General features: G+C 65.7%; 1 protein-coding gene across 1 annotated transcript; it reads left to right on the top strand.

The window, feature by feature from the left end:
• Positions 1–3,783: 3,783 nt before the first annotated feature.
• LIME1 (Lck interacting transmembrane adaptor 1) lies at positions 3,784–6,090 on the top strand. Its single transcript, XM_075721431.1, has 5 exons — positions 3,784–3,899; positions 4,466–4,517; positions 4,614–4,701; positions 4,881–5,308; positions 5,686–6,090. Exons 1-5 carry the CDS (start codon positions 3,784–3,786, stop codon positions 6,088–6,090), a joined length of 1,089 nt encoding a protein of 362 aa, XP_075577546.1.
• Positions 6,091–11,812: the final 5,722 nt, after the last annotated feature.

Below are 11,812 nucleotides of genomic sequence, written 5' to 3' on the forward strand. Positions count from 1 at the left end.
AGCAGGTTCTCGGCTTCTGCTTAGAAGTGTTTCTCTGCCCAAGTGAGCGTTTCCAGCAATTGCGGAAGGTCGGGAAGAGAAAAACGCTGAAAAGATGTCAGCCTTGACCAAAGCCACATGGTGCGAGCAGGCCGGGTCACTTACCTTAACATTTTAAAATGATATTTTCACAAAAGCCACTCCAGCACACGCGTAGCGATCCGGGCTGTAATTAGAAGTGTGCGTCCAAGTTTTGTGGCATTTGGGTCTGGCATTTGGAAGTAGAGTCGGCCCTTTCTAAATGCAACGCCTCCAGAGGAGTTTGACGACGAAATCTCTCCCTCCCGCTGTGGAAAAGCGAGTGGAGTGGGTGAGATCTTGTGCCTGCTCCACGTTTGAAATTAACTTTACTAATTGCATCCCCTGGTCTAGGGCAGATTCAGTGGTGTCGACTAACTGTTACGGGGCTTTCACTTTTCGTAATTGAAAAAAAAGATCTACTTCTGCTTCTTGGGACTTTTTTTTCAGTACAAGTCCCCAAGGTACCCGAGCTGTGTTTGCTGCAGCCGTGTTCGCAATCACTGGTGGAAATCGGCTTGTAATGTGTGTCCTGGTTTCTTGCAAATACGCTTTTAGTAGTTTCATAGGCTTTCTTCTCGTCGCCCCGCGCTGAACGCTGTGTGTGGTTTTATCTGGGTAGATGAATCGGAGGCCGGGCAAAATCGTCAGCAGCAGCACTTAAGTTTTACAGTAAATTCAATCTAGCTTTCACGAAGCCCAGCTGAGAAAGGCGCGCCTTTTGGAGGAGTTGCAAAAAGCCTCGCGCGTCCTGGAGCACCAAAGCAACTGCGTTTATCGAGCCTGTGCTCAGGTATCACGCAAGGCGGTTTTTCCTTCCTTGGTGGGCTGTGGGCGTGCGTCGCACGTAGGCAACGGCTGTGACTGCTCTCATCTTCAAAGCCATCTTGGCCTGCGGAGCCAGCGCGTTACGAAATGCCGTCTGCTGACTCTCCTGCCCTGGAGAATAGCCCTGGGACTGGGAGATCGATGACTTTATCGGCAGGAAATTCGGGCATACGTTTCAGAAGGTCTGTCTGAGTCTTGGCCTTGCAAACCTGCTCAGTCCTACCTGAGCGACTTCAGTCAGGCACTTGGGTTTTCCTCTCGAATTGGTAATTCTGGGAGAAGCAATGTGTCAACCCAAGGAATGGCTTCTCCCAGGGACCGCTGCGCCTGAAAGCGTGCGCTGGGCATTTCTGTAGGTCAGGAATCCAGGAACGACCACCGACCTCCTGCCCCACAGAAAGTAGGTCAGGAGAATTTCTCTGCATTAATTTCTACTTGGGAAGCCTCTCCCTTCGTTCTTCAATCTCAAAAATTCAGGGATGGGAAATGCACCTGCTGTGGGGTAAGCTGCCCCGTGTGTGCCTGCCCCAGCGTGCTGAAAGCTCGCACTTCGATTCTGACGTAGCACCAGCTCCCAGCCGTCGTACCTCCTTATAATTTTGTCTGCTAAACCTCAGAGCCTGCTCAGTTCTGGCCTGAACGCAGCCGCTTCTGCAGCCTGCGATCCTGTCGCTCTAATGAGCTAAACGAGTTCAGCGAGGACCGTCTAAAGCGACTGCCCGTGTTGCAGGTAATCCGTATAATTAATGTATGCTCAGACAGAAAAGCGGTGTTGTTTAATTAAAACGTCGTTGGAGAGGGAACAGCCTTCCCTTCCCAGCTCTGATCTAAGCCAGTCCGTCCAGCCCGGTTAGTGCCTAAAACCTCCCCGGCTCAATTCCCCCGTTTAAATAATTGCTCTCCAGGGGTTAAGGCTTCAGTCGGGGAAGTTTCCAAAGGTGTGGGAAGTGCTCGGGTAAAAGGGTGCCACAAGTGGGCAGAGGCTTGCTGGTTATCGGCGTAGAGATGCGCCAAAAATGCCGCCGCGTGACGCAGGGTGCAGGGGAGAGGGGAGCGGGGTCGCTGCCTCGACGGGCGCAGAGCTCCCCGCTCGCCCCGGGGCTGCCGTAGCACCCCAGGTTGGCGCGAGGCAGGGTGGCTTCTCGCCGGAGCCCGGCTGCTCTTTGTTATCCGGATCGAGATCTGTAAGAGGGTGAGTAAGAGGCGCGCAGGTGCCCCGCGGGCTTTCTGCCTCGCCAGCTGCGCCGGTGGAAGCTGTCCTGCTCGTCTCTGCCAGCCCTGTCCCCGCCTGGGGACTCCGCAGCCGGCCCCGTCTGCATCAGCTACTGCGGTTTCCTCGAGCCGTGCTTTGCTCCGGTGCTGGGAAGCTGCCTCTTTGGATGCTGGCACGCAGATCTCTAGCAGCCGGCCAGGCTTTTTGGGGAGCAGGGCGCGCACAGAGCTGGGAGCAGCAGTCGCCCTCTTGACACCGGTGCAGGTGAAGCAGTGTCAGCTTCTGCTTTGGGCTTTGCAGCACGCTGACGGCTGAGCGGGGCCAGGGGCGATGGGGCGGGGCGTCGCCAAGAGCCCCCCTGGGAAAGGTGCGGGATCCTGACGGGCTGGGGAGCGCCTGCTTTTTGCGTCGGGCTCCCCGGCGCCTTCGCGCCTCTGCACCGCTTGCTCTGGCCTTGCCGCTGCCGCGGTTTGCAGGGGAGGACCTTCTCCCCCCCGACAAGGCGCAGGGAAGGCGGCTAGCTTTGGGCAAGGCACGGCTTTTGCTTTAGGCGGAGGAAAACGGTCGAAAAGTCGGGCGTTTTCTGCTCTCCCGTCACGGCACAGAGCGGCTGCGGAACCAGGGTTATGGTGGCAGAGGAGGCGCAGGGTTCTCTGCCGCGCTGCCTACGGCCAAGAGCCGGCCTGGCTGGGCTGGCGCTTGGCTGCGATCCCGCAGCTCCTGGCCCAGGTGCGGATCGCGCTGGGATGCTGCAGGGAGCGACCCAGGTTCCCGTCAGAGCACAAATGTCACGGTGGGGTTTGCAGGGCTGGGCTCAGCCCCGCCGGGAGCTCGCCGTGCACGGCGCCGCGAACGCGGTGACGCCAGCGATGCTGGCAGCGCCGTCGCTCCCACGCGGGGTTTTCTCCCTGGTGACTCCGCAGGTCCCACGGCATGGGTGAACGTGCCCGAAACCTGCGGGGCTTGGAGGGGGAGAGGGCGAGCCCTGCTGCGGAGGATGGATGTCCCGGTGCAGGCCAAGCCTGCTGTGCAAGGAGGGAGAGGAGGGAGAGGCGGCTGCGAGGCTGAAGCTCGCCCCGTTTCCGGGAAGCTGAGTCATTGTTTGCCCGTCCCGTCTGGGTCACCCCACGGCCGGCAATGGGGAGCCGTGCCACCCCCGTCCCACCGCCGCGTCCCGGTGTCCCCAGAAAGCACGCTGGCACTTCCGGGATGTCTCCAGAGGGTTTTCATGGCCCCTGGGCATCTCCTTTTCAACATCTTGGTGGCAACTTGGGAGCTTGAATCCTCTTGGGTTTGTTGGGTTTGGGGTTTTTGTCTTTTTTCTTTTTTTTCTTTTTTTTTTTTTTTTTTTCCCGAAACGAACCAAAATCAAGTTTTTCCAGGGGTGGCAGAGCACCCGCTGCAGGGTGTCTGCACCAGGCTGGCCACGGCAGTGGAGGCACCACGGTGACCCCGGGGAGGGCAGCGGATGGCCAGAAAATGGGGCCCCGCGTGCACGTCCCCCTCTGGAGCATCCGGAGAGACCCCCTGCCCAGGGGGCTGTGCCGCGGGGGCCCCGGCAAGCCCTGGGGGCTGTGGAGCACCCTCTCGTGCCATGGTGAGCCCAGCAGCGCCCGGCTGCACCCCGACTCGTGTTTTCTCTCCCCAGAGCTCGGCCCCGCAACGGTGTCGGAAGAGGCTCCCCCATGGCTGCAGCCGGCGGCGAGGGGCTGGCACGGACCCCGCTCCTGCTGGCTGGCGCTGCCCTGGCCCTGCTCGGCGTCCTGGTCTACCTCGGTGCCCTGTGCGCTGCCTGCAGACGGTACGGGCTGCCCGCGGCCCCTCTGCTTCCCCTCCTGGTGCTGGGGACGGGGTTGGGGACCCCTCGGTGGCAGGCGGTGGCTGCACGTGGAGACCCTGCGTGTGCCTGTCCCGAGCCGGCACCGCTGCGTTCTGCCGCTCCGCTCACCCCGAACCCCAGCTGCGACCCCAGTGCAACTCTGCCTGGCCTGATCCTGCACCCCTGGGCCTCGCTGCCCTCCACCGCACCCCCTGCACCCAAAGGAGCTGGTACCAGCTGGGGATGGGGGACGCGGCCTTGCAGGAGCAGCCTGGACAGAGCTGAGCTGCGCGCGGGACGGGCAGGACGGGCGATGCCAGGGGTGACGCCGGGGATGCCCGGCACGGCTCAGCAGGCTGCAACTGAGCCCCCATCCAGCACAGCCCCTGCTGTGGGGCTGGCGAAGGAGCGGGGGTGTGGGTTTGGGGGGTGCCGCTGCTCCGGCGAGGGGCACACGGCCATCGTGGCCAGATCGGGGTCGCGGGGCACCCTCTCCACGGCCCCGGCTTGGCCGCCCGCCCTGGGCTCAGCCCCGCTTCTCCCCGCAGCAAGGGCAGGAAGAAGAAGGTCCCTCCGGACGGGGTGAAGCTGGTGGACGAGGTAAGCGCATGCTTGGGGGGACGGGATGCGTCCTGGGGGAGCTCTGGGCACCCCAGCCCCCGGCCACGCGCCTGACGTGCGTCCCCCCCGTCGCAGTCCCTGCTCAGACAGACGCAGCTGCGGTCGCTCAGCAAGTCCGACACGAAGCTGCACGAGCTGTACCGGGTGAAGGCCAGGGACGACGGTGAGTGCCCAGCGAGCTGGGGAAGGCGATGGGGGCCGGCGGCCCTTGCCGGGTGCCCGCAGTCCCCACGCTGCCCGGCGAGCGCATCGCAGCGTGCGCACGCGCGCTTGCATGCAACCCCAGGGGTTGGTGCTTGCTGCATCCCCAGCGTCCCCCCACTTCCTCTCCTCTCCCCGCAGCCCAGCGGCCGGCCAGCCTGAATTTTCCCTGCGTGGCGTCCCCCCCCGCCAGCGCCGACTCCCTGCACAGCTCCAGCGTCAGCATCCTCCTGCACCGTGAGCTGCCCCAGATCCCCATCCCTGAGCCCCCCGCCGCCTCGCCGGCCCCTGACCAGACCTACTCCAACCTGCTCTTCACGCCGCTGCGGAAGCCGGTGCCGGACACTGTCTATGAGTGCCTGGCGATGGGCGGGGAGGATGCCCCGGTGCCCCCCACACCCACCGGCGCCCAGGCGTCCCCGCCGTGTGCCAGGCGCGGGGCGGCCGATTACGCCTGCGTCCGCAAGGTGAAGAAAACAGCGCCTACGGAGGTGCAGGACGGGGCCACGGCGGGGCTTCCCGCAGTCCCACGGTGCTGGGACGGCGCGGGCGATGCCCCCGGGGCGAAGGTACGGCTCGGGGCGGGGGGGGTGGCAGGGATGGGGCGTGGGGCCAGTGCTGAGCCCGCTGGATGGGGCGCATGGGGGGGCCGTGTAACGCCCTGCCTCCCTGTAACGCCCGTGTTCGGAGCAGGGTGTAAATTAGGCTGCTGCCATTTCCAGCGGAGCTTTTAGGGGGGGCAGGATGAAGCCGAGCCCCTGCAGGCAGGCGATGCTGGTCTCCGTGCCCTGCAAAAGGCTCCTTGAGTCACGCAAAAAAGTGGGATCGCCAGTGGGTGATCCACAGCTGGGATCCTGCCGGCAGCTATGGGGAGCCGGGGGCACGGGTGTGGGGATACCCTGCGGTGGGCAGGGATTGCCCCCAAGCCCCCACCTTCCTTTTGCAGCTGGAAGAGATGTACTCGACGGTGTGCAAAGCCACCAAGAAGAAAGCGCAGGTCCCCGCGTCGTCCCCGAGAGCCGCGAGGGAAGCGGGGGCCGGGTGGCAGCCCCTCCGCCGGGAGGAGGGTTCCCCGGCCGGGTGCTGGTCCCCGGCAGCCCAAGGCCCCCCGGACCCCTGCTACGAGTCCATCAACGACAGAGCCTGGACTGCTCAGGGCCACGGCCCCGACCCGGACTACGAGGCCGTGGACGTTAACTGGAAGAAGGCGGTGAAACGGGACAAGCCGGGGAAGCCCTGCGCCCCCGAGAACCTGTACGAAAGTGTCGGCGACGTTTGGGCGGGGGAGTCCCGGCGAGCCTCCGCCAGGACGGTGGCCAACGGGCTGGAGGTGTACATCACCAACCTATAGCACCCGCGGGAGCGGGGTCCTTGCCGTGGGGTGGTCCCCCCCTGGCTATTGCCGTCGGGGTTGGGGGTTCCCCCGGGACCGGCTTTCCGGGGGGTTGAGCCCGCCGGGGACAGGCACGCACCAGCCCGGTGCCCGCCGGCGCGGCTGCATCCCCGCGAGCGCTTTCTGTATATATTTTACGTTCCTTTTCTTTAAGCGTCCTTGTCCCATCCTGACCCGCCCTGCACCGGCAGGTTGACGTAGGGATGTCCCGGGGGCTCATCCCAACATCGGGATGAGCGGGGAGTCTGCAGGGCGATGCCTGGCCCGTGCTGGGTGCCGCCAAGATGGGAGCTGGGTTGGGACCGGTCGTGCTCTGGGGCGGGCGGTGGCAGGGCTGTGGGCCAGCCCCGTGGCCCCGGGCTGCAGGATCCGGCCCCTCAGCAGCGGGGTTGTGCCACGGGCGAGGGTCTGCGTCCTCGCCCTCTGCCTGGGGGGGAGCAGGGCCCCGTCCGGCCCCCGGGGAGCCCCGAGCAGCTTTGCACCCCTCGCTCAACGTTCCCAGGGCCGGTTCTGGGGAGCGGCGCGGTAGCTCCGGCCGTGGCCGAGGGTCAGCCACGAGCCACGGGCTCTGGGCCGGGCTGGCAGCCTGTCCCCCATCACCCGCTCCCACCTTTCGGACGCATGCGAGGGTGCCTCCGTGTCTTGCAAACACCATTAAAAAGCTGCGAGGGGTTTTATCCCGTTCAGGAGAAAACGCTTTTACGCTGCATCTAAAGCCCTGGTTCTGGCGGCTGGTGCTCCTGCTGCAGCAACGTGGCGGTGCCGGGAGAGCGGCTTTGGGCGCAGGCGTTAACCACCCGCATGGGTGGTTTTGCACCTCCGAGCTGGGGCTGTGCAGCCACCCGGAGCCGCCGAAATGGGGCGGCCCATCCCAGAGCAGGGACTTGCTCTGGGGCTTTGCACGGGCTCGGAGCCGGGGAGCGTTTGCGCGGTGCTTGCCACCCGCTCGCCGCCACGTCGCTCCCGCGGCCGCTGCAGCCTCAACGGATGCCAGAAATGCACGGGAGAGCTGGGCGTGCACCCGGAGCCCTCGGATCCTGGGGCTCAAACTTCCCTCCTCCCCACGGGGACGCTGGCATCCCTGCCTTAAGGGATGCCTGGCATCCCCCGGCTGTGTGCCCTGGGGGGAGATGCGAAGGCACGGGGACGCCCGTGCTGCGCTGATGGTGGCCCCGGGCCCACCGCCGCTGCTCCGGGTGTAGACCAGCCGCCGTACAGCCGTCCATCCAGGCATTTCCCAACCTCACGGCGCAGTAGCCCGGCGCTCGCCGGAGCTGGCTGGGAGCTGCGGCAGCAGAGCAGACAGGCAGGAAGCCACGTGCCTTCCTTCAGCAGCTTTGCCCCTCCATCGAAGCGGGCGAAGAGATTAAAAACGAAAACAAGGCGCTCAGCAAAACCCGCTGCAGGCTGAAGACGTTGAAGCTTGGAAGGCAGCTCAGGCGCTCGTGCCGCTTCGTCAGCCCCGCGCTCGATGCCAAACCACAGCCGCTCGAGATAGAGGAGTCGGCCCCGGCAGCTGCTCCCATCCCCCTGCGAGATAAGGGCCCCGATAGAAAACGGCGCGGGGCGGCTGGCGCCGATGCTGCCGCGCTCTTCCTGCTGCCAGCCGCGCCGCACCGGCGCGTGGGCTGCCTGCGGCCGCATCCTCCCCCTGCTCCCTTTCTCCATCATCCCATCCCGCGGCTCTGCAGGGCTGGGTCCCTCCTGCACCACCCGAATCCCCTCGGAGCTGCGTTTGGGCTGCCCGGGCCCCGCGCAGGAGCATCACCTCCTGGCAGGACCGGAGCTGCTTCACTCCCGGGGCAAGATGGGCCCTGCACTGCCCGCGGGGTCGGGCCGTGGGTACCGCTGTGCCAATTCCCCGGGGAAAGGCAGGCTTGGCACAGCCCCGGGCCAGGGCAAGCTTCTGCTCTCGCTGAGCTGGAGGTGGCCAAAGCATCTCCCAAACCTCCCCAACGCCAGCAGGAAAAGCCCCGTGTGCAGGGCTGCCCGCTTGCCCGTAATTCCCGTGCTGCCTGCGGGGCTCGGCAGAGCCGGACTCGTGTTTAAATATGAGAGCAACTGCCTGGGGCGATGGATAATGTGGCCGGAGCCCTGGCTGGAGGCTCAAAAACTGGGTGGCGAATGAAGGATCCATCCCGAAACGTCGCTTGGAGTCTCGTGGTCTGGCGGGGAAGGTTGGGGTGGGTGTCAGAGCGAGGGGAGCGGGTGGGGCTGGGAGCACCCCTCCTCATCCCAGGGCTCCCCGCTCCGCCCCGCTGGCTGGAGCCCACTCGGGGCCAGTGCTGCTCCGGGCCGGTGCTGCTCGGGGCCATTCCCACAAGGGGGAGTGAGCCGGAGCCCAGCACACGCTGCACGGTGCTGCGCGCTGTACGGTTTTGCATGGTGCTGCACGCTGTATGGTGCTGCACGCTGTATGGTGCTGTGCGGTCTTGCATGGTGCTGCATGTTGTATGGTGCTGCATGCCGTACGGTGCTGCACGCTGTACGGTCTTGCATGGTGCTGCACGCCGTATGGTGCTGCACGCTGTACAGTCTTGCATGGTGCTGCACGTTGTATAGTGCTGCACGCCATACGGTGCTGTACGGTCTTGCATGGTGCTGCACACTGTACAATGCTGCATGCCATACAGTGCTGCATGCTGTACAGTCTTGCATGGTGCTGTGCACTGTACAGTGCTGCATACTGTACGGTGCTGCATGCTGTACAGTCTTGCATGGTGCTGCGCACTGTACAGTGCTGCATGCTGTACGGTACTGCACGCTGTACAGTCTTGCATGGTGCTGTACGCCATACAGCGCTGCACGCTGTACAGTCTTGCATGGTGCTGCACACTGTACAGTGCTGCATGCTGTACAGTCTTGCATGGTGCTGCGCACTGTACGGTGCTGCATGCCGTACTGCACGGTGCTGCATGCTGTATGGTGCTGCATGCTGTACAGTCTTGCATGGTGCTGTGCACTGTACAGTGCTGCATGCCGTACAGTCTTGCATGGCGCTGTGCACTGTACGGTGCCGCATGCCATACTGCACGGTGCTGCATGCTGTATGGTCTTGCACGGTGCTGCGCACTGCGCTGCATGCCATGCAGCACCGCGCTCCGTAGGGTGTTGCACGGTGCCACATGGTGTATTGCACACTGCGTGGTGTTGCATGCTGCGTGGTGCTGTACGCTGGACTGCACGCTGTACGGCGCTGCACACTGTAAGGATCCGCACCCCGCATGGCTCTGCAGCCTGGATGGCTCCGCATGCTGGATGGCCGCGCGCAGCACGTGGCTCTGCACCCAAACCAGCTCCGCACCCACGCGGCTCCGCGCACCGCACAGTCCTGTACCCTGCGCAGCTTCGCACCCATAGGGCCCTGTACCCCATATGGCCTGTGTGCCCTGCAGCCCCGCACCCCACGAGCAGCGCGGGCAAGGCCCCGGCTCCCTCTGCGACACCACCGGGGCGAGCGGCACCGCAGCCCAGAGCCGGCCCCCAGCATTTGGGGACCACGGGGGCATCTCGCAGGGATGTGGCACCGGGATGCCGCCCCGCAGAGCCGCCCTGCCCGGGAAGGGGGTCAGGCTGGTGGCACCCGCGCCCTTGTGCAACGGGCAGGCGATGCTCGTGGGAGTTGCACAACGCCGGAGCCGCCAGCTCAGCGCTTCGGCCGGCGTTAACGATTAAACCGGAGCGGGGGGCGGCCGGCGGAGCCACCACTCGGGTCCCGCTGCGGCAGAGCCCGGGCTGGTTATCCTAACTCCGGGAGGAGGAGAGGCGTCCCGCCTGCCGCGGGGCTCGCCCGCGAACTCATCCGGGGCCACGCTAACGAGGGCCGCGGGGCCAGAGCCCACCGGGGCCAGGACAGAGCTGTGGGGACGAAGGCTGCTCTGGCCGCGCTCCTCCTCCTGTGCACCCCACCGCGGCCCCGCCAGCCAGCCGGGACACTCCGGGTCCCCGATCCCCGGCAGCCCTGGCTCAGCCGGGGCAGGTTTGGGTGCCCCAGTTCCCGGGGGGACGCTGCCCTTCTCCCGGCCGCCCCCCACCTTTCTGCAGCATGCAAGGGGACCCCGCGGGTGGCCGTGCCGGGTGGCACCCAGTCTCGTGGCCGGGCACGTGGGGGCTTTCCCGGTTTGCTGTGGGGTTTGGGGTTTTTTTTTTTTTTTTTACGCTTACGAAAGCGCCTGGCCCCGGGCATGGCGCGGGGCGGAGGTGGCACCTCCAGCCACCCCCGAGGGCAGGGGACAAGGGGTGGCCGAGCGCCCCAGGACTCCTGCCCCTCCGCCACGCTGGGGACGTGGCTCTGCAGAGCGGGGGATCCCCAGCACCCCCGTGGCCCTGGGCCGAGGGGAGCACCCGTGTTGGCCAGCCCAGGGCTGCCAGGGGCACGGCTGGGGGGCACAGGCGGGGGGGACAGGCGGGAGCCACCAGCCAGGACGGCCGCGCGGACTCTGTCCTGGCCTTCAGGCTGCGGGCTGGTAAATCAAACAGCAGCAGGGCCTGGGCTGCCCCACGCCGGCGCCCGCTGCTCGCCGCACCGCACGTTTTGGGGAAGGCGAGGAGCAGAGTGTGGGTGGGCGCCAGCCTGGGCACCCCATGCACCCCAGTAACCCATGCACCCCAGTACCCCATGCATCCCATGCACCCAGGGCACCCCAGCACCCCTTGCACCTCATGCATCCCATGCACCCAGGGCACCCCATGCACCCCAGCACCCCATCGAACCCATGCACCCCATGCACCCCAGTACCCCATGCACCCCATGCATCCCATGCACCCAGGGCACCCCAGTACCCCATGCATCCCATGCACCCAGGGCACCCCATGCATCCCAGCACCCCATGCATCCCATGCACCCAGGGCACCCCATGCACCCCAGTACCCCATGCACCCCATCCAACCCATGCATCCCATGCACCCAGGGCACCCCATGAACCCCAGCACCCCATGCATCCCATGCACCCAGGGCACCCTATGCACCCCAGTACCCTGGGCACTCTATGCACCCCCATGCACAAAGAGCACCCTATGCACCACGTACCCTGGTACCCCATGCACAAAGGGCACCCCAGCACCCCAGGCACCCTATGCACCCTCGTACCCCATGCACCCCATGGACCCCATGCACCCCGGCACCCCATGCACCCCCCGCACCCCATGCACCCTGGCACCCCATGCACCCCATGGACCCCATGCACCCCATGCAAGCTGGCACCCCATGGACCCCATGCACCCCGGCACCCCATGCACCCCGGCACCCCATGCACCCCATGCACCCCATGCACCCCATGGACCCCGGCACCCCATGCACCCCATGCACCCTGGCACCCCATGCACCCCATGCACCCCATGCACCCCATGGACCCCATGCACCCCGGCACCCCATGCACCCCCCGCACCCCATGCACCCTGGCACCCCATGCACCCCATGGACCCCATGCACCCCATGCAAGCTGGCACCCCATGGACCCCATGCACCCCGGCACCCCATGCACCCCATGCACCCTGGCACCCCATGCACCCCATGCACCCCGGCACCCCATGCACCCCCCGCACCCCAGCACCCCCCACCCAGCCCCGCCGTTCTGGGTGCCTTTCGGCAGCGGTCCCTCGGGGCGGGCAGGACTGACCCACCCTGCACCGGGCCCGGGACCCCTCTCCCGCCGGGAGCCGCTCTCGCACCCCAAAACTG

Source organism: Pelecanus crispus, chromosome 14 (assembly GCF_030463565.1).
Source record: "Pelecanus crispus isolate bPelCri1 chromosome 14, bPelCri1.pri, whole genome shotgun sequence".
In the NCBI taxonomy this organism is placed as follows: Eukaryota; Metazoa; Chordata; class Aves; order Pelecaniformes; family Pelecanidae; genus Pelecanus; species Pelecanus crispus.

Coding starts and splice junctions, on each gene's coding strand:
- LIME1 (XM_075721431.1), top strand. CDS start 3,784: ATGGCTGCAGCCGGCGGCGAGGGGCTGGCACGGACCCCGCTCCTGCTG. Junction 3,900..4,465: donor CTGTGCGCTGCCTGCAGACG/GTACGGGCTGCC, acceptor TTCTCCCCGCAG/CAAGGGCAGGAAGAAGAAGG. Junction 4,702..4,880: donor GGTGAAGGCCAGGGACGACG/GTGAGTGCCCAG, acceptor CTCTCCCCGCAG/CCCAGCGGCCGGCCAGCCTG.